Source organism: Bombina bombina, chromosome 10, assembly GCF_027579735.1.
Source record: "Bombina bombina isolate aBomBom1 chromosome 10, aBomBom1.pri, whole genome shotgun sequence".
NCBI lineage: Eukaryota > Metazoa > Chordata > Amphibia > Anura > Bombinatoridae > Bombina > Bombina bombina.
In genome coordinates, this window is record NC_069508.1 from 126,784,546 (window position 1) to 126,808,252 (window position 23,707).

General features: G+C 34.0%; 1 protein-coding gene across 1 annotated transcript in view; it reads left to right on the forward strand.

Moving 5' to 3' along the window:
- The first annotated feature begins 2,787 nt into the window (after positions 1 to 2,787).
- The window catches only part of ADGRL4 (adhesion G protein-coupled receptor L4), a 323,327-nt gene continuing 302,407 nt past the window's right edge, over positions 2,788 to 23,707 (forward strand). Inside the window, exons 1-2 of the mRNA XM_053693324.1 lie at positions 2,788 to 3,063; positions 3,641 to 3,784. Coding sequence (XP_053549299.1) covers positions 3,042 to 3,063; positions 3,641 to 3,784 — 166 coding nt within the window. The 5' untranslated portion in view covers positions 2,788 to 3,041. The remainder of the gene's footprint in view (positions 3,064 to 3,640; positions 3,785 to 23,707) is intronic.

Genomic DNA, 23,707 nt, shown 5'->3' on the forward strand with positions numbered 1-23,707 from the left:
TTGATTCCTATGGGGAAATCGTGCACGAGCACGTACGACCAGCTCACCGCTGACTTAAGCAGCGCTGGTATTGGAGTGCGGTAATGAGCAAAATTTTCCTCAACGCTCACTTCTTGTCTTTTAACGTCCGGTTTCTGAAAACTCGTAATACCAGCACTGTAGGTAAGTGAGCGGTGAGAGAAAACTGCTTGTTAGCACCGCATAGCCTCTAATGCAAAACTCATAATCTAGGTGATAGTTTATTAAATAATTATTACAAATAATAAGCAATATTTGAATAAAGCAAATAAGCATACATCATTACTTTGATTTAATGATTATCAGGTTAGAACTAGTGAAAATTATCACTAAATTATTTTATTTGCATTCGCTTGTGTGTATAATAGGGAAACAGAAACGTTTGTTATTTAAATTCTTAGCATAGCTGGCAAGAATCAGGTAAACTAATAACCATGGCAAACCATAAGAAAATTATATTATTACCAGATTCCTGATTGACCCAGTGTTATTGTCGACAGATAAGACCAGGTTAACAGGAATTACCTAACAAAAACATTTGTGACTATAAAGGGCAAACAGAAATAATTAACTCACCTGATTCAATAAGAAAACATTAACTATAAATGTAAAGAGCATAAATAATTTTAACAAAACTGTTTCATATGGGTTTATTTCATACTTATCAATATTGTTGGATTTTCCACTGAGGTTCACTGTAAAAAGAACCTCTTAGGTTACCCCCGGTCCCTCTCTTGACATTATCCTGACTTTTCTATCTGGTCAGCTTAGCCTCCCATCTCCTCTGGATAGGGTGTGGTCATCATGCATGCTCTGTGTTGCCACTTGTGTTGTCTGCTTGTGTCCCCTTCCGCCTTTTGTGGGTGAGTATGTATTTTATGGAAAAGGCTTAACTCCACCCCAACTGATAAGGTTAGGTTCACATAAATGATTGGCTAACACTAATAACAGATTAAAAGGACACTGAACCCAAATTTTGTCTTCCATGATTCAGATAGAGCATGCAATTTTAAGCAACTTTCTAATATACTCCTATTATCAAATTGTCTTCATTCTCTTGGTATCTTTATTTGAAATGCAAAAATGTAAGTTTAGATGCCGGCCTATTTTTGGTGAACAACCTGGGTTGTTCTTGCTGATTGGTGGATACATTTATCCACCAATGAACAAGTGCTTTCCATGGTACTGAACCAAACAAATAGCTTAGATGCCTTCCTTTTCAAATAAAGATAGCAAGAGAATGAAGAAAATTGATAATAGGAGTAAATTAGAAAGTTGCTTAAAATTGCATGCTCAATCTCAATCATGAAAGAAAAAATTGGGTTCAGTTTCCTTTTAAATAAATAACATTTTTGTTAAAAAGCTTAGATTTAGCAGTTTTTTTGCCTCGGAAGATGGCACTCATCACTAAGATATCTTTTTAATCTTTTTAATATGGTCTACTCATCCAATGATAATGGCTTTACAACACTTTACAACGTGCTTGTTTTTGGATTAATGGACCAATATGACTAAACCAATATATAAAGAAATATAGTTTTTGATGTCTAAAGAAAAAGGACTATGCAATATAATGGTACCATTTTAATTGAGTTTTATGCTAGCTATATGAATATGCCAGACATTATGATTTCCCATAAAGTGCTTGTCCTTATAACACTACAGGAAATCTGTTGCAATAATCAAAAATGTTCAGCTGTAGTAAATAGCACTTACTCTTCTACTATTCATGAGCCCTTTTTTATCATCATCAGCATTATTATATCATTCAATATAGTGAAAGGTTTCTTTTTTACCACCTCTCCCTTTTCTCCTACATATTAAGGTAATGAAGACGTTCCTTGTAAGTTTTAATTTTCTAGACCATCTGCAATTTTTAGTAGGCCTCCTTTGTACAGTTTTTATATTATTTATATTTATTCCTCTAGACACAGAATTTCCAGAACCTCCCTTATGATCCATAAAGTTTTATATGGAACATCTTTTTTTCTCTTGCTAATACTTCATGCTTTAAAATCTTGTTTAGTACTGACCATTCTTTTCCAAATTCAAGTTGTCTTAAATAACAATTTGAAAGTACTATTTCTTCTCTTTAACTGACTACAGTCTACAAATAGTCTTGGTTTTGTTGCTTTCTACATAACATATTAAATTCAGGTAGCATTTCTGAGAGAAGTTGTAAGAGACCATACAAATTATCTCCTTTCTAGACTAGAAATATTGTATGAATATTAATTATAATTATCAAACTAATAAAATGATGAGCAGGATTTAAAAAGCAAAATTAAAAATTTAATTTAAATGTGGTGTCTTAACAAAAACCATTTTGTTTAATAAACCAACTAGTGTATTTAAACTTTTCATTTCAAAACATGTTTTATAATCATCTTAACAAATCTTAATAGAAAAATATTTTACACCAAAAACAAAAAATATAATTAAAAAAATCATACATTTATAACCTCCTCCAAAAAAAGTATCCCCTAACTTAGGAACTATACATAAACAACTCCCTAGCATCAGTGCTAGTCATGGGTACATTGTGTTCATAGCATGCCAGGAAATGTTTTTGGTTCCCAGCATACTGTTTTTAAGTAGCTTTAGACACAACAGTTATTCTAAGCAAATCAGTCTTAGGATCAGTAACACAAAAGAGTGACATCATAAAATCAGCCTCCTCCCTTTTCTTTACAGGGCAATCAAGAGATTGCTGGTGAGAAAATTATTATATACATTTTAAAAAGTAATACAAATGTGGTGTAATACTATTGTTTAAGTTTGTTAAGAGTTTTTTTTAACACTTCGCTTGGTGCTGTTTGAATGTGAAACATTTAATGAATATGCATTGCAAAGTCCTAAAAAGTGAACTCCTTAAAGTTGATGAAAGTATAGGAAGTGGAAACCCTAGGAAAACAAAGAAACAGGAAAATCTCAAAAGGAAATCAACTGCGTCACTATTCTGAGAGGTCCTGAACAACTTGCATCGACTGTGTAAAGATTAAAACTCTAATCGGCCAACTCAAATGAAAAAAATATACTTAATAGGTATGTAAAATATATATTTATCTGTGAACTAATTTATTTTATGGTAAATATCATCTAACTAGTGTATTTTACTTTTATTCTTATATAATTAAATATGTAAATGATATGTTTTCTCAATAAGACAGTGGATGTTCCATATTTTAAAATAAATAGTTTAATAGGGATGTGTAAATATTTTTATTCTGTTTTTAATTGTATGTAGTTTACCTGAATATATCCTATTTTATAATTTAATTATAATAAAAAAATTATACATTTGAGATTAAAGTTAAATCTTAACATATAACCACTTTCCACAGGGATCTAAAATGCAATAAATGTATAATAAATTAAATATGTGTAACTGTGTATTTGTATATATAAATATATATTTATATATCACACACAAATATAATTATTATGTACATTATATTTAATTATGTTAATGATACCTTTCTTATTCACAGTTTACATTGTTGTATAGTATTTTTATTATAGTGTACTAAGCTATATAGTTCAAAATTATTAAACATATTTATGATAAATATTAGTATTCCGCTTTATTTATTTATTTATTTATTTTCTTTTTATTATTTAGTGTGCATATTCACATTGCTGGGCCAGGGATATCAGCAATGTCCAAAAGAATGCCATGTAAACGCTGAATGTAAATTCGTAAAAGAAATTAAAGCTTGCTATTGCTCAAATGGATATACCGGAGATGGTATTAACTTCTGTGAAGGTACAAGTCTTTACATTAATATAAATGGTTCACAATTGTTTAAGTTACTATAGAATATTGTGTTCTTCCATCTTTTCTTGAAAAAATAAAATGCAGTACATTTAGTTATATACACATATAAAGGTAAAAAAGGATAATTTGGAAAGCCACATTTAGATTTAAATAGTGCATTGTAATATGTCTAGGTATTGTGAATTATGATGTTTGTTTAATTTTTGCTCATGCTTAAGACAGCCCAATAGCCAGTCTTCTTTATTTATTTTTTTAATTTCACATTTTATTAGGATGTTAACAAAATAAATAATATAACCTGACATTTTAAACTGTAGAGAAAAATATGTTATTTAAGTTAGTGAAGTTTGCATAAAGATGTTCTTAGAAATTATTTTATCTAAATGTTTAAGGTAGATTGGTGAATGTAAATGCTACCTTGGAAACTGGTCCTCATCAAATTTCAAAATGTATCCTTTCATGTATATAAGTAGATATCCTTCCCATACTGACAATGTACAGCTGCTGCTGTCAGCCTTATTTATACAGTTATCTCTATCACATGGAATTTACTTTTTTTGCTTGTCACTATATTAAGTGAGTTAATATGTATCAATTAATCTGTCTATATCGATCCATCTATATATATATATTGAAGAACTTTTTTTTAAAAAAGTCTGCTGTTCTTTAACTTGGTGGTGTAGACTAATGTAGTCTGCACCAAAGAGATCTCAACCTGTATCCAAAGATTAATAAATTAAGCCCATTTTGGACCAAATTACAAATTGAATGTTATTTAATGCTCCTGCTTGAGAATGAACCATGCTAGAATTAAGCATTTAGAGCACGTCAGTTTGAGCTCGTATTACAAGTTGAAAGTAAATTGATTTTGCTTATGCGCTAACCTGATGAGCGTAAAAAGCTAAACTTACAAATTTGCACAAGTGATAATGTATTCCCCCACACAAGTCAATGGAGGAAAAAAAGGTAGAAAAAAACATAACACCCTACTCGCATGCAACACGATTGCATATTCTCAAGTGCACTAACTCAACATGAAAATAATAATATTTTACATAGAAGAATATGTTCTATTTACATATATCTGATGGTATTTTAGTACAATATATATACCTATAAACATAGTGGATTATATATAGGTATAAATATATATATATATATATATATATATATAAATATAGATATAGATAGGAATATCTACTTAAAAATACATAGAGCATATTCCCCTAAGTGCAGAATATTGGAATGTGAAATATTTACAGTAAATACACAGTATAGCACTTCATTAAAAATTAATATTTCATAAATATGTTTTCTTGTTTTCATCTACTTAACCCCTTAACGACCAATGACGTACAAGGTAAATCCTACAAAAACAGTCATTAACGATCAAGAACGTACCCTGTACATCGTCAGGGGTTTCAAGTGGTGGAAGTGATCCTGATGTCTTCCATCCAATTTAAAGGTATTGCCGTGAAGCCTCAATATTTAGGCATCACTGCAATACCTTTTTTCACACACTGATGCAGAGAGAGACACTCTGTGGCCCTCTCTGCATCAGCTAGCGATGGTGCCAATCAGTGGTGGGTGGGAGTCATTGCAGGGAGATGGGTGGGTGGCCCATCACTGACAAACTTCCTGCCAGGAGTGTGCAATCACTTGATGGTGCACGCGGGCGTGTGCGCAGGGGGCATGTGCGCGCGCGCGCGATCTGCACATATTAGCACCTATGAAGTGGTGCGAGAGGGTGGTGGGAGAGGGGGTGGGAAATAATGTTGGTAAAGGGATCTGGGAGGGGGTAGGGTATTGAGGGGGAGCAGCTACACTACAGAAAAAGTGGGAATACCGTTAAAAAAAAGCCCAATTTTATTGCAAAGTGGGTAGTGGCCGACAACGGCCAGTACCCAAAATGGTGGCAAATAGTTAGTAGGGGAGGGTTAGAGAGCTGTTTGGGGGGCTCAGGGAGGTTGGGTGGTAAGGGGGATCCTATACTGCAGAAAATATATAATTACTATTATTATTATTTTTTTTAAACAAACAAAACCTTTTTATTTTTATACTGGCAGACTTTCTGCCAGTACTAAAGATGGCGGTGACAATAGTGAGGTGGGTGAGGGAAGGGAGCTGTTTGAGAGTTGTCAGGGAGGGATCAAGGGGTGGGATGTGTCAGATGGGAGGCTGATCTCTACACTGAAGCTAATGTTAACCCTTCAAGCTCCCTACAAGCTACCTAACCCCTTCATTGCTGGGCATAATACAAGTGTTGTGCACAATGGCATTTAGCGGCCTTCTAATTACCAAAAAGCAGTGCCAAAGCCATCTATGTCTGCTATTTCTGAACAAAGTGGATCCCAGAGAAGCATTTACAACCATTTGTGCCATACTTGCAAAAGCTGTTTGTAAATAATTTCACTGAGAAACCTAAATTTAGTGAAAAAGTTAACGATTGTTTTTATTTGATCGCATTTGGCGGTTAAATGGTGGCATTAATTATATTAAAATGGGCCTAGATTAATACTTTGGGTTGTCTACTACACTACACTAAAGCTAAAATAAACCCTACAAGCTCCCTACAAGCTACCTAATTAACCCTTTCACTGCTGGACATAATACAAGTGAGGTGCGCAGCAGCATTTAGCGGCCTTCTAATTACCAAAAAGTAGTGTCAAAGCCATACATGTCTGCTGTTTCTGAACAAAGGGGATCCCAGAGAAGCATTTACAACCATTTGTCCCATAATTGCACAAGTTGTTTGTAAATAATTTCAGTGAGAAACCTAAAATTTGTGAAAAGTTAGTAAAAAAGTTAACAATTTTTTTTATTTGATCGCATTTGGCGGTGAAATAGTGTCATGAAATATACCAAAATGGGCCTAGATCAATACTTTGGGATGTCTACTAAACAAATATATATACATGTAAAGGGTTATTCAGGGATTTCTGACATATATAAGTGTTTCAATGTAACTATCGCTAATTTGGGGAAAAATTTTTTTGGAAATTGCAAAGTGCTACTTGTGCTGATTGCCCTGTAACTTGCAAAAAAAAAGCAAAGAACATGTTAACATTGGGTATTTCTAAACTCAGGACAAAATTTAGAAACTATTTGGCATGGGTATTTTTTGGTAGTTGTAGATGTGTAACAGATTTTGGGGGTCATATTTAGATTTTTTTTATAGTAAATTATAAGATATGATGAAAATAATGGTATCTTTAGAAAGTCCATTTAATGGTGAGAAAAACGGTATATAATATGTGTGGGTACAGTAAATGAGTAAGAGGAAAATTACAGTTAAACACAAACACTGCAGAAATGTAAAAATAGCCCTGGTGCCAAATGGTCAGAAAATTGAAAAGTGCTGTGGTTCTTAAGGGTTAAGTGATAGTAAATCCTAGTGTTGGTGAAACACTAGGATTTACCATTGGAACACATAAAGGGGACTTTCAGGCATGAAGTATAAAATACTTCATGCTGAAAGTTATTTTATTTGTTTGAAGCATTCACTACACTGAGCTCCTCAAGCAGGCCATGGCAGAATGATATTTTGCTGAGAGGTGACATTTCCACCGCTTATCAAATAGCCGTGCGGCCCAGCTGGTGCCAAGCCAGATAGTCCGCACGGCTATTGGCTAAGAGGTGGAAACATCACCTTTCAGAAGAATAGCAATCTGCTGTCGGCTGCCTGAGGCACTCAGCGCGGCAAACACTTCAAACAAATAAAGGAACTCTCAGCATGAAGTATCACTTTAACTGCAATGGCTCCAATGCACACACACACACACATATATATATATATATATATATATATATATATATATATATATATATATATATATATATATATACTGTATATATATATATATATATATATATATATATATATGTATGTGTGTGTGTATATGTATACATTTGTATTTATTTGTTTATATTTTGTATATACATCTGTAAATACATATGTACACATAAATATATAAATACATATGCACACACACACACATATACTGTATATATATATACATGTTTAGACATGTATTATGTATGTATCTCATATCTTAGAGCCCTTATACATTTTTTGTGCAAAATTATTTTTTTTTTATTAGGTGGTGTTATTATGAGTGTAACTGTACATTTACATGTATTTTTTATGTGTTTCGTGACATTTTTTGTTTTGCGAAACAGTAAACCAGAACTCTGAGGTTGCCCTAATCTGACATGCATTAACTTTTACTTTCAACTTATAATAGGAGCGAAAATCCTGATGCACGCAAACACCCGCGATAAACCCTTTTTTCACGTGTGCATGACTGTTAGGGCTCCTCTTATAATGTAGCCCTTTGTTTGTTATGCTACTCAAAAATATTCTTTGCAGTTTCAGTACTTTCATTATTTTGCACATTTTCATGTAATTTAAATCTAACAGTTGTGGGTATTCCAGTTTTAGAATTGGAAGTGCACACTACAGACTTCAAACGTTTCACCTTGCTACATGTTTATATATTTTTTTTTTATTGATTCCAGCAGAAAAAATAAACATATATCATGATACATTTCAAATAGCCCCACCGGGCATTCATATATGAATTAGTACATTGAAAATGAAAAGAATAATTAATGGTACAATAGAACAGACAAAGCAAGTACTAGAACCTGACATTCGTATTGTAGCTGAGTACGTCACTGGACATTTTATATATAATAAACAATCAACAAAAAGGAAGAGAAAAGAAGAAAAAAAAAAATAAATAATAAATAAATAAAAAAATAAATAAAAATAAATAAAAATAATAATAAAAAAAAAAAAAAAAAAAAAAAAAAAAAAAAATTTTTTTTTTTTTTTTTTTTTTTTTTAATTTTTTTTTTATTTATTTATTATTATTTTTTTTTTTTTTACCTTGCTACATTTTTGTCCTTAATTAGCCCCAGCAGAGGTGATAAGACAAGTTACTGTAATATAATGCATGATTTTTAATAAAAGGACAGTGGCTAAGCTTATCTACTCATGAAACTATCTTGTATTAGCTCCTCCAAATAAGGCAAAAGTTTTTAAAGGGAGTGTGTTATTGAAAATCAGTTGCAGCAAACAACATGATAATATATTCAGGAACTTATGTCATTCTAAAACATATAAAAAAAACAGTCCCATAGGCTTTTAAAGGTGGTTTTCACAGCAGTTTCACAGACCTTCACCAATTTTATAATCAGTCAAAGGAAAATGAAAACATGCTAATTGAATCAATTATATTGATAGAACTTCCTAATGTGTTTATATGCATTTTTTTTACCTCTGTCTGTTAAAGGGTATTACACACTTTGAGATAGTAAAAAAAAAAAAAAAGTTTTATGTAAAAATAATACTTTATATTCTTTCTATTTTCCCCCCATTTTCTGACATTTTATTTGGAAATTTGTGAGCTTTTAAATGTAGATTAAAAGTGGAAGTGCCAACAGTACTTAAAGGGAACTTAAAACCCCAACTTTTTGTTTAATGATTCAGATATAGCATACCGTTTTAAACAACTTCCCAATTTACTCATGTTATCTAATTTGTGTAATTCTCTTGGTATCCGTTATTGAAAAGCATACCTAGATAGGCTCAGGAGTGCAGTAGTGCAATGCACTACTGGGAGCTAGCTGTTCAGGTAACAAATAATAACAAGAGAATGTAAATTGGACATGCTTTATCTGAATCATGAAAGAAAAATGTTTAGTTTCTTGTTCCTTTAACATTGCTATATTCTACACAGTCATGGGCTCAAATGACCCAGTTATAACTATACCTAAAATGAATGCTTAAAAGGACTGTGTGATAATAAATAACTTGTTAACTACAAGGTGACTCCATTGCTGTACATCACAAGTGTGCATTTAAAAAAATGTTAGTGTGTATATTCTAACTACAAGACAATAGTCAGTATTATAGATAGAGAAATTGAGAGGGATTTAAGGGAAAGAGAGAGAGAGAGAGTGTGAGTGTGTTAGTATAGTTTATTTTTATTAAATAACCACAATGGAATAATAAAAAAACGAAAAACAAACTTGACTTTAGAAAGAATATAAATGTGAAGCAGTAAGTTTATAATTTTTTATGGTTCTCTTATAGTTAGGCATAACTTTGTCACTTAAAATATCATTATAAAGAATGAGTGTGAGCCTGATATTTTTTTAATTCAGGAGGCCAAAATATGAAACCCAGAAAGGACCATGTGGATAGCGATAACTTGAAAAATGATAGCTATGGGGTGATAGTCTCTGTTGTTAAATATACAGCGCATGGGTTAGAAAGGTTGCTGGCTTGATATAGGGTTCTAGCCCTATGCATGGATTACCTTACAGTATAAACTAGTGTTTACTCATCTATCAGCTAATTTGTTTTTTTAATAGGGATGGAAAAATGTCATATTCTAGTTTTGTTTTTGTTTTTTCTGAGCCGCAAATGTTTTTAATTTTTTTTTTGTTGTGCCTCCACATTTGTACATCCCAACTCACTATTCATGGTGACAGTATCTTTGCAAAAAAATATTTGCTTCCAATTGCAACTCTGCATCATATGTATCCCTGAGTACTGTGTTCTCCTTGCAAGTGAGCATAAATACTGATTGAGTCTCTATTTACCAAACTGATTTTGCTATAGTCTGATTTCTAATTGCTGGTCTTAATCTGATTTTTGACTTGTATTTGGTTTTGTATGAATGGCGGTGTGTGTTGGTTTGGACTAATCCTCTAGATTTATATTGTTTTGTTTTAAGTCAAATCCTTGTATCTCTGTACCTTAGGATAGTCTATGCAACTTGAACTATTCTTTAAAGGGCATTACAAATCTATCCCCTTTGCATAAAACTGTGCTAGCCCCACACTACCTAAAAGTGTCAAGAAGCATAATCTGTAACCTGCAAATGAAATAGCTGGTTTAGGAATCTTGTAACAATGTGAAGACATAGATTACAGATTTTGCTTTTCAGCCTCTCTAGGGAGTGTGAAAAAAAGAGTTGTTTAAAGGGATATAAAACCCCAAAAATTTCTTTAATGTTCTAGAAAGAGAAAACTATTTTAATCTGCATTCTAATTTACTTTTATTATCTAATTTGCTTCATTTTTTAGATATCCTTTGTTAAATAAATAATAATGCACATGGGTGAGCCAATCACACAAGGAATCTATGTGCAGCCACCAATCAGCAGCTAGCAAGCCTATTTAGATGTGATTTTCAACAAAGTATATCAAGATAATGAAGCAAATTAGATAATAGAAGTTTATTTGAAAGTTGTTTAAAATGGCATGTTCTTTTTCTAAACCATAAAAGAAAACATTTGGATTTCATGTCCCTTTAAAGTCCCTCTGAAGTGTTTGCAACTGATGCTTGTTTTCTTGAGTCTGCAGCTGATATCAGACTTCTAATCTAAAGTAGTGGAAACAGCACACCTGTATCTTCCTTCAGTGGGGCATGGAGCAACAGACTTGCCAAGTCTCACCAATATCCATAAATTTCAAAAGAACTCCAGCCACCAACTTCTTTAAAAGACCTTTATTCTTTTATCTTAGGTCCCATTGATAATACAACGTTTCAAGCCTGCACTAGGCTCTTAGTCATGTACATGACTAAGAGCCTAGTGCAGGCTTGAAAAGTTGTATTATCAATGGGACCCAAGATAAAAGAATAAAGGTCTTTTAAAGAAGTTGATGGCTGGAGTTCTTTTGAAATTTATGGATTCTAATCTAATCTCACAGTATTGCCTAATACCATTTTTTTTCTTAGCTCTGAGCTTTTTGGTTCTCTACTGAAATCACCAGTTTTATGTGTACTGCCTGGCAATAAAAATCTGTTATTCTAACATACAAAATGGTAGTACAAATGTTCGCCTTGGCATTTGTTCTGTCAATATAATATTTAAATGAAACAGATGTAACACTTGATTATACCTTTGAAATACTGATGCACATTAGATTTGATTTCTGAATGCTACATTCGATAAAGTTAAAATGTAACTGTTTTTCCTAAAATGAATGTCAAAAGTTTTGCAAAAATGTGACATTAGATTAAGACAAACAAATGTAGCCAACATGCATTATTTTTAACGAATGTGACAAAACATCCACCCATCACTATTGGTAAATTCTGAAAGTGTTTATCAAGGCCATGAAAAAAACGTATGCAACATTTTATTTACAGTGGCATATTCCGTTTTAATGTTATATTTATTTCTAAATATATGCTTTCTGTAGCATAAAATATGAACTTTTATTTTTGTCAACAATAATATTAATTTAATGACAGAGAAAATAAAACTCTTGAGTTTGCCATTTTATTAATTGTGTGCTCCCTGTTCAGTCTTGTGCCTTCCTAACTGTCAAATTTCCCAGTAGTTTTGCTTCTAGAATAAAAAAAAAAAGGATTGAGATAATTATAGCCACCAAGAGAATAATTTCTAAGTTCCTGCTTCATGAAAAAAGAATAAAAGAACAAATCTACCAATTCAAACTGACACTGGCAATAGAAGACATGTCACTGTATCCTGCAGTGCCCTAGTAGTGACAGTATCTGGAATGATAACATAATGATCAAGAAATACTATTACATAAAAAATCTTCCAGACTAAAGGCAACAGAGAAATGTGGGGGATAAAAGTCAATAAATAATTTTAGTTTTCAAGAGAAATGGGAAAGTGTCAGGTTGTTCTTTTCCACGGTCACAAGGTGTCTGGTTCAACATCACACTGTGAAAAACAACTGTCTGGAAAATAGCTGACTATGTTTTACATCATTCCAACACTTAACAGATCTGCATTTATTTAAAGAGATAATAAACTTCAGTATTGGATATCAGGCCAATGAAAAAGTAGCAATTAAACATTTTAAAATAGTTTTTTGAATGAAAAAAGGTTATATTAAAGTTATTTCAAGTGATATTGTAACAAATAGGAAATTCAAGTTTGTACACAACCGATGCTTAGAAGTATCATTATTAAAGGGACAGTATATATCAATGTTCATATAACTGCATGTAAAATACACTTCTATTAATAAAAATATAAACAGATACTGATCTAAAAATCCAGTAATTTTTTTTTTAAAAAACTTACTTAGAAGCTCAAAGTTTAGCACTGTTGATAAGGTTAGCTGGAACACCAAGGGAAAGGGTCTGGGAGCATACACCACCCTTTCCTGCATATGAAAAGACAGATTAGACAAACAGAAGCAGTAGTCTGTAAATGAGCGTATACATCTGACACTTGGGACTTGAAAATCAGCACAATGCTATTAAAAAATAAGCAAAACTATACATTGTTACAAAAACACGCCCAGATTGGCTATATAAATGGACCATCTACAAAACATTTATGCAAATAAAAATCTAGTGTACAAAGTCCCTTTAATGATTGTTAAGGACAACCTGCACAACTGTGTTTATGGAGAGAGGCATGTCTTCACGAGCAGTTATTTCAATCAAGATAGAAACATACATAATAAAAAGTAACTTTTATATACAACAACTGTTTTAGTAACTTCTGTAATGGCTTTTGTTCCATTTCAGCAAAAATAAAACTAATATATATTTGCTTGTAAATTAATTTTTTTAAAAAAAAAAAAAAAAAAAGAAGAAGAAAAGAGGTCAGACAGTGATAGGAATTAGACATAAGGTGTTACAAACAAGGGTGAGTATGACAATTATAAATAAATAAGCAGGTGATCATTGTATTTGAAAAATGAAAGTAAGGCTTATTCCAATTACCATCTGGGTGTCTCGTTAGTTGCAATTATGGATTGAAAAAACACAGTTTTAAGGTTTGGCGACATATAGTTTTGAAATCAAGAAGAACACTACGTGTTTCTATTAGAAGGAAGTGGCTGTAACTTATGTCATCTTCTAAAATACTATGTTAACAGTTCTCACACTGTCAATTGTGAATCCTCTCCATTGCAGCGAAGTAGCTCAGACATCACACTTTTGTGACCAGGTTTTCAATTATGTAGCCACAAAAACTGGAAACCACATGACAATGTGAGTGTGAATTAGGAACATATGTTTACAGAAAGTGATTGTTACATGCAATTTCTAGATGTTGAGGTCCTGATCCCAGCTGTATGGGGTATCACGTATTAAATTTATAAATGTGAATTTACATATACATTTGTAAATGTGTTTACTGCCCACTGAATATTCAATATTCACTGAATATTCAATAGCTGAAAAAAGCTTTGATGAACCTGTATACAAATACATTGCTAAAATGTTGTTTTGTGACCCTTTCTCTGTGTCTTGCAGATGAACAAAATAATAGATTGTCTTTGAATAACTTGCAAAGATGTCAAAAAGGTCAGTTCAGGATTATATTATGTGCCTTTAGTTATCAAATTTGATACATCTAAAACAGTCAGAAAAACCTATTGAAAAGTATTAAGAAAATGGATTATGATTACTGACAAAATTTCACATGAGCGAGACTGCCCCACAGGGGCTCAAAAGTGGCATCCGCTGCTCATTGCATTAAGAGTCAGACCATAATCTTATTGTTATGTAATGTTACATTACAATCTAAGATAATATTTGTTGCTTTCAATATTAAAATGTTAAATGTCAAAGAGAAGGGGTCCTAAGAGCAAACGTAAAGTCCTATGGGGTCAATTTATCATTTGCTGGGCAGACATGATTTGCTGTAGCTATGGGGTCAATTTATCATTTACCAGGCAGACATGATTCGCTGTAACTATGGGGTCAATTTATTATTTGCCGGGCGGACATGATTCGCTGTAGCGAATCATGTCCGCCTGGCATAGCTAAATGCAGACAGCATACGCTGTCACCATTTAACATTGCACAAGCATTTCTTGTGAAATGCTTGTGCAATGCTGCCCTCTGTACATTCGATTGGCCGCTAGCAGGGGGTGTCAATCATCCCAATCATATCATGTTGATTGCAGTCGGCCACATAGAAAGTGGCGGACAAGTTAAGGTGTCGCGATCTTATGACCACTGCTTCTTATGTTTTTGACGAGCCGGAAACTAGTAGAAAGCAGCATCCGTTGCATATTAAATCTAACCCTATATCTCTTTCAAATCAAAGCCAAATTGAATCCCTCAAAAATGCAGGTGTTCAATGTGGGGGTGCCTGGTGTGTTTAAATAATTATCCATACAAAAGAAAAATAAAGAAAACACCTTAGGAACACACTTAGCAAATGCTAAATAACAAACACATTTTGCATGCATGTTAATCCAAGAAAAAAATAAAATGTAACTTTTAATTAGCCAACATATTAAGATAGATATATGAATACCCACATTAAAATAAATGGAAAATATATTACAGAAACAAATCAGGATTGCCTTTGGCGTGGGTCTGCTGAGGTATGTCTGGATAATTTTTCGTTAACTTTAATTGATGCAATGGGGCCGATTTATTAACAGTCGGACGGACATGATCCACTGTAGCGGATCATGTGCGCCTTACATCGCTAAATGCTGACAGCATATGCTGTCGTGTTGACATTTAACATTGCACAAACAGTTCTTGTGAACTGCTTGTGCAATGCCGCTCCCTGCAGATTTGCGGCCATTCAGCTGCTAGCAGGGGGTGTCAATCAACCCAATTGTATGAGATCGGGCAGATTGATGTCTGCAGCCTCAGAGGAGGCGTACGAGTTAAGGAGCAGGGGTTTTAAGGCTGAAGGCTTGCGCACAAACTGGGGCATTTAGGGCCATTCGTCCCTTAATAAATAGGCCCCTATGTTTGAATCACATTATTTTCCATGCGGATTAAGTCAGTAATCCTTGAACCTTTTTGTGATAATAATTGTAGAAAATCAATTTCCAAGTGTATATTTGTGTTAAGCCCAATTATTGCCCACTTTTGTGCGGGTCATCTAAATATAGTGTTAAACTGAATAGGGATCTTTTTTACTCTATTTTTTTTTTTTTTAAGTTTTTATTGGTTTCTCCTATATGCAAAATGAAACATTTTTTTTATATGCAAAATGAAACATTTTTTTTTAAGTGTGTGCCTAAAATGTTTTCTTTTTTTTTTCTTTTGTATGGATAATATTAAAATGTTAACATGTGTTTTATAAAAAATGTTCAGGAATCTGAATGTCAAATTACAACATTCATTCATTCCTATTGGCAGGTAGTAAGGTTACAGGTTTTCTAGCCGTTTCCATTTAAAATATTTAAAATGCATTCCAGTCTAGATGTTTTATTTCAAAGATATCACTCAAAAATACTATTTTCCAATACTGAATAAATGTTTTAAGGTATTGTCACTGTTTAATGTAGGTATGAAAGAAAGAACTCCAGATGTTGTTAAACATAAAAGCAGATGGCACAATGTTGCCTGCAAGTGCTCTGTAATATGTACACAAATATTATATAAAACAGTATATGTATGTATAAACTATGAAAAGATTTTGCAGCATATCCAGTAGGGATGCATGCATGGTAATATACTGAAAATATTCCTACATTAGTCCTCATTTGGACCTTATGGTATGCACTCAAACCTTTGTCACTATAATATACAGCTGAAGTTGAGGAAACCTTATTCCTTTGCATTCTGAAAGGATGTGATGTATATATTTAGGGTCTATCTGAATATATTTGATGATTTCATCAGATAAATCATAAATAATGCCATATATTTTGCTAGTTTGACACATTTTAACACTAATTTGATTATAAATAATAAGTTTTATTTAATTTATCAGAATGTATAAATGAATTACCTCTCTTACACTTACATGAAATGGTTGGATGACCAGGATGTAAATGACATAGAACAAATATGCAAAATAAACAGTTATAGACAAAGCAATGATAGCACACTAGATCCCCCCTTAGTTATGGTCTAGTGAAAATACATAGGGTAACTGGACAACTTGCACAGTGTCATATTCTATAACAGCAATGGTCATTGAGCAATAAAAAAATGCATGTACATTCAGGGGGTCTGGGGGTTCCACACCTCTTGCTATAAAAAAAGAGCAAGAACATTACTAAGAAAAGATGAATGGTGCTTTTGCAACCTTGCGCATAACAAAAAGTTTGGTTTTATGGAAACTGCAAATATGAAAAACAAAAAAAAAATGCGCTCCAATGGTGCACAAGATCACAACAAATGTTGAAAAAATATACCGGTACATCACTCCACAGAATTATACTCGCAAAAGCGGCGCACTATATTGCAGTGCAAGTCAGGCAGGCTGGATAGTTCAGAGCCCACCAGCTGGCTTACTCTGGATCGTATAACTTACAATCGGCTAGATTACGAGTTTTGCGCTATGAGGGGTGTGGTACTAACTTGCACATTATTGTCACCGCTCGCTTACCTACAGCGCTGGTATCACAGGTTTTCAGAAACCCGGCGTTAAAAGGCAAGAAGTGAGCGTAGAGCAAAATTGTGCTCCATACCGCACTCCAATACCGGCGCTGCTTAAGTCAGTGGTGAGCTGGTTGTACGTGCTCGTGCACGAGAGAGCCGGCTGAAAAAAAGCCTAACACCTGTAATAAAGCAGCGTAAAGCTCAGTAACGCAGCCCCATTGATTCCTATGGGAAAACACATTTTATGTTTACACCTAACACCCTAACATGAACCCCAAGTCTAAACACCCTTAATCTTACACTTATTAACCCCTAATCTGCTGCCCCCAACATCGCCGACACATACATTATTCTTATTAACCCCTAATCTGCCACTCCGGACATTGCTGCCACTATAATAAACATATTAACCCCTAAACCGCTGCACTCCCACATCCCAAACACTGGTTAAATATTATTAACCCCTAATCTGCCGCCCCAACGTCGCCACCACTATACTATATTTATTAGCCCCTAAATCTAAGTCTAACCCTAACACCCCCTAACTTAAATATAATTAAATTAAATCTAAATCAAACCTACTATTAATAACTAAATAATTCCTATTTAAAACTAAATACTTACCTGTAAAATAAACCCTAAGCTAGCTACAATATAACTAATAGTTACATTGTAACTAGCTTAGGGTCTATTTTTATTTTACAGGCAAGTTTGTATTTGTTTTAACTAGGTAGAATAGTTACTAAATAGTTATTAACTATTTAATAACTACCTACCTAAAATAAATACAAATTGACTGTAAAATAAAACCTATTAGTTATATTGTAGCTATCTTAGGGTTTATTTTACAGGTAAGTATTTAGTTTTAAATAGGAATTATTTAGGTAATGATAGTAATTTTTATTTAGATTTATTTTAATTATATTTAAGTTAGCGGGTGTTAGGGTTAGACTTAGATTTAGGGGTTAATAAATTTAGTATAGTGTCGGCGACATTGGGGCGGCAGATTAGGGGTTAATAAACGTAGGTAGGTGGCTGCAGATTAGGGGTTAATAATATTTAACTAGTGTTTGGGAGGCGGGAGTGCGGCGGTTTAGGGGTTAATATTATTATTATTCTTTATTTATAAAGTGCCGACAGATTCCGCAGCGCTGCCCATGGGTACAAGGATAACAGTACAGTGGAGAAACAATACGATAAGACACAAAATTTTACAGACAAATACAGGGGGAATTGAGGGCCCTGTTCCCGTGGGAACTTACAATCTAGATGTATTAATTAATATATTTATTATAGTGGCGGTGATGTCGGGAGCGGCAGATTAGGGGTTAATAATTTTCTTTTAGTGTTTGTGATGTGGGAGGGCCTCGGTTTAGGAGTTAATAGGTAGTTTATGGGTGTAAGTGTACTTTTTAGCACTTTAGTTATGAGTTTTATGCTACGGCTTTGTAGTGTAAAACTCATAACTACTGACTTTAGAATGTGGTACGAATCTTGACGGGATAGGGTGTACCGCTCACTTTTTGGCCTCCCAGGACAAGCTTGTAATACCAGCGCTATGGAAGACCCATTGAAAAAAGACTATACGCAATTTGCGTAAGTTGATTTGCGGTAAGGCCAAAAAAGTGTGCAGTGCCCCTAAATCTACAAGACTTGTAATACCAGCGGTAGTGAAAAAGCAGCGTTATGAGGCTTAACACTGCTTTTTTACTCATAACGCAAGACTCGTAATCTAGCCGAATGATTGCTGTGAACAAAGATCAAAAAGTGTGGGGGGGGGAGGTACTCCAATAGTGCATGAAATCACTACAGCATAGAGAACAATCCCAAAGACCCTCCAATGAATATACTCACAAAAGTGGTGCACTATATTGCAGTGCAAGTCAAACAAGCTGGGTTATTATGAGCCCACCAATTAGCTCACTCAGGCAACCAGGTCCTCAGGTCTACAATTGGAATACAAAAGTAAAAAAAAACATTCACAGCTCTTGATAAAAGCCAAACAACCTCTATAAATAGAGGATTATTTATTAGAGGAACAAATATAAATGTAAAATAAAATCTGCAACGCATTTCAGAGTGCTTCTGGCACTCTTTCCTCAGGCAGTGAATACAATAAATTAACATCACATTGTATACAAAGCATTTGACAAAAATGTAATGTTAAAAGAATATCCAATGATATGAGAGAATCCTGTGCATATGACATTAATGATATATAAGCTACTGCTGTGTGAGCAGAGGGCAACAGGTGATTAACCTCCTCTAAGGCTCACTATCCGTTAACCACCGGTTGTCCTTTATCTATTAGAGCAATTGATACATACACAACAAATGTTACCATAAAATTAAATCTCCCAAATTCATAGAAATGACCAGAAAACAGTGCATCACCAAACCATGCCCTTATGATTATAACGATCCTGATTGTGAAGGATTCACAAATCAGGCGATTGCACTCATAAAACACTCTGCTGTCATGCACATGAAATTTGGATGGACACAGATTAGGACCTCTAAACAAAAATATATAAACATCTAAATCACAGCACATCACCAAATGCTCGGTTAATCCATACCCTGACTTCCGAATAAGGTCCAAGAGCAGTGTGCAGAGATATGTCATTCTCAGTTACCATACTCACAAACTAACAATTGCGTTAAGCAACCAATCAGAGACCAGGGGACAGAGCCATCTATCGATATCCGATTGTATAACATTATAAGCAAAATATGCCTCGACCGGATTATGTGATGGGATTTACATATCTTACTAAAAATATGCTGTGGTCCAAATCTACAGATCAGGATAGATTCAGTGCCCCGACATCCGATGGCTATCGATACATTGTTGGAAAATATGGACGATCGTAACCATAGCTACAACCCAATTCAATATAAACTCAAGCCCTCAAGTGTCAATAAACCGAATCAACCTGAAACAGGTTATAATAAAAAGAAAAAAACACAGCCATCTTATTAGAAATATTAATATAACAGACATGAAAAACATGCAATGTTAATTATACCTTAAAAATAAATTCAATGTAAAAGCACTGAAAAATTAACAATACCCTTCTAAGGACACTAGACTCCTAAAATGCAATGTAAGTGCATAATATATAGATATGTAGAATATATGCATGCTTAAAAAATTGACAATACCCTTTAGGGGGTCTGGGGGTTCCACACCTATTGCTATAAAAAAAGAGCAAGAACATTACAAAGAAAAGATGAATGGTGTTTTTGCAACCTTGAGGTTACAAAACATTTGGTTTTATGGAAGCAAGACATATCTGGTCATTCTCAGTTAGGTGGGACATGTTGGCTCCCTGAGAAGTTACATCCCAGAAATGGCTTTAAATTACAAATAATATCCAAGACTATGGGCTCCATTTATCAAGCAGCTGTTCCGTAACCTGTCCACCACCTAAAAGGTGGAGGATAGACATCACCCCAAACCCATCTGATTGCATTTATCATTGCACAAGCATGTCATAAGCAGATAGCATGTAGCAGATAGCGTGCAGATTTTTTTTAAGTGGGTGAATAGTATTCTAAATACTATTCACCCTCTTGAAAAAGTCTGCACGCTAGCAGATGAAATGCGTAGAGGATCATTAAGACCTGTTTTTGGACGTTCCAAGTACCTGTAGCTCTGTGGGCGGAGTGTTCAACAGCCACAGTTCCGTTGGATTCCAGGAAGGAACACATAAACTCACACCACACAGAGGAGCTGGGACGTGGTAAAGACCTCATCACTGAATACTAAGTATCCGTTAAGGGAACGCTCTATTCCGAGAGTCTTTTGGATGAAAATTTCCTGTGATTTTACTGCATTATTATAAATAAACATTGTAAGTGTAACCTGTATATGCGCCACTTGGTGTTTTGTATTACTACACTTGAGTCTGCTTTGCGCTTTTTTCTTTTAGAATTCACGATTTATCACTTCCACTTGCACTTTAACTCAGCTAGAAGTAAGCTTTTTGCACACTCATATTACAAGTTGAAAGCCGAACTTTGAATATCACAACCGTGTTAACGTATTTCCTCATAGCCTTCAATAGGCAAGAAAAGTGGTAAAAAAAACCTAACACCCTACTCACATGCAAAACCGATCGCATTTTCTCAAGTGTGCTAGCTCAACATGAAAATATGAATATTTCACATTCCAATATCTTCACATCGAAGACTATGTTCTATTGATTCATAAATAGATATTTCTATACATATCTGATGTTTTCTTGATTAAAAATAAATATATATATTGTATATACACATTATATATAGGAATATCTATTTAAAAATACATAGAACATATTCCCCTAGTAGAAACACAGTTAAACACTTAATTAAACATAAATATTGCATGAACATGTTTTACATGTTTTCACTTCTTAACTGCAAAAGGCTCCAATGCACTTATATATATATGTCAATATTTGTGCGCATATGTGCTTATATGTGTATATATGTCTGTAAATTAATGAACACACATATAAACATATATATATATATATATATTACAGGGCTCAAAATATTAGGTCGTAAGCTACTAGCCAGGCCAAAAGTTTACTAGCCACTTCTGATCCTACCCACTACGTGCCCACATCACACCCACTACTTCACCATCTCATTGCATATGTTTAACCATTGTGAAAAACATTATTGTGCAGTCATTTTAAATATTTTTTTATTTTATACCTTAATTAAATAATTCTACATACAAAAATAGATTAACATAAATAAGCGCATAGCAGCAACATCAACTTGGTGGTTCTGGGTAAGACAACAGCTGGATAGAAAAAGGAAGTTGGTGAAGTGATAGATTGTAAAAAGAGAGAGTTGACCGTCATGGAAGGTCTTAACAGACTTGGAGATTTGAATAATTTTCATCTCTTCCTTCTCTATCTTAACTTTCTTTCTCCCCTCCCTCATCTCTTCAATCTCACTTTTTACCCTCTCCCTTATCTCTCAGACATTGAGGCCTATCCATAAAGCCGTCAACTATGCTGCATTCGCCGGCACCAATACGCTCGCCTAACATTGCAGCCGCGGACCCGAATACAATCTCCATATTTATAAAAAAAGCTGGCAAAAAGCCGCACATCAAGTATGGGGCGATGAGCAGCGCACTGTTGTTAAATAACAATCATCGATCTCGCTGCAATTCGGCTTTTTACCAACTTTATTTATACCCTGTCACTAAACACCGCCACTATACTAAAATGTTTAACCCCTATCCCACCACTCCCGGACCCGCCGCAACTAAATAAAGTTATTAATCCCTATCCCGCCGCTCCCGGACTCCTCTGCAACTAAATAAAGATATTAACCCCTATCCCACCGCTCCCGGACCCCTCTGCAACTAAATAAATGTATTAACCCCTATCCCGCCGCTCCCGGACCCCGCCGCAATTAAATAAAAGTATTAACCCCTATCCTGCTGCTCCCAGACCCTACCGCAACTAAATAAAAGTATTAACCCCTATCCTGCTGCTCCCGGACCCCGCCACAACCTAAATAAATGTATTAACCCCTATCCCGCCGCTCCCGGACCCCTCCGCAACTAAATAAAGTTATTAACCCCTATCCCACCACTTCCGGACTCCTCCGCAACTAAATAAATGTATTAAACCCTATCCCGCCGCACCCGGACCCCGCCACAACTAAATAAAAGTATTAACCCCTATCCCGCTGCTCCCAGACCCTGCCGCAACTAAATAAAAGTATTAACCCCTATCTCGCTGCTCCCAGACCCAGCCGCAACCTAAATAAGTGTATTAACCCCTAAACCCCTGGCCTCCCACATCACTACAACTTACTAAACCTATTAACCCCTAAACCGCCAGCCCCCACATTGCCATAAACTAAATTAAGCTATTAACCCCAAACTTAACCACCCGCTAACTTTACATTATAATTACCTCATCCTTATTTTATAATAAATTTAAACTTACCTTTAGAATTAAAATAAACTATATTAAACTATTAATTAACCTGCCCTAACTATTACACTACACTTACATTAAACTATATTAAACTATTAATTAACCTACCCTATTATACTAAAACTACATTAAACTAACAATTAAATTAACTATATTACATATTTAAAAACCTAACCCTACTCAAGTTATTTAAATCTACAATTAAAAATTACTAAGTTTCAAAAATAACAACTAAGTTACAAAAAATAAAAAACACTAAATTACACACAAAAAAAGAAATTATCAAATATTTAAACTAATTAACCTAATCTAATAGCCCTATCAAAATAAAATAGCCCCCCCCCAAATAAACCCCCCCCTAGCCTACAATAAATTATTTACCAGTGGCCCTTAAAAAGGCCTTTTGCGGGGCATTGCCCCAAAGAAATCAGTTTCACTCACCACCATTAAATTTCCACTCTCCTATGGCTAGTAAAGAGTGGAAATTTTGAGCCCTGTTTCATATATATATATATATATATATATATATATATATATATATATATATATATACGTAATACTGTGCAAAAGTCTTATGCTACCATTAGATTTGTTGTTTTAGCAAAGTTTTAATGACCCTCCATATTCATTTTTCGGTCTCTTTATTAA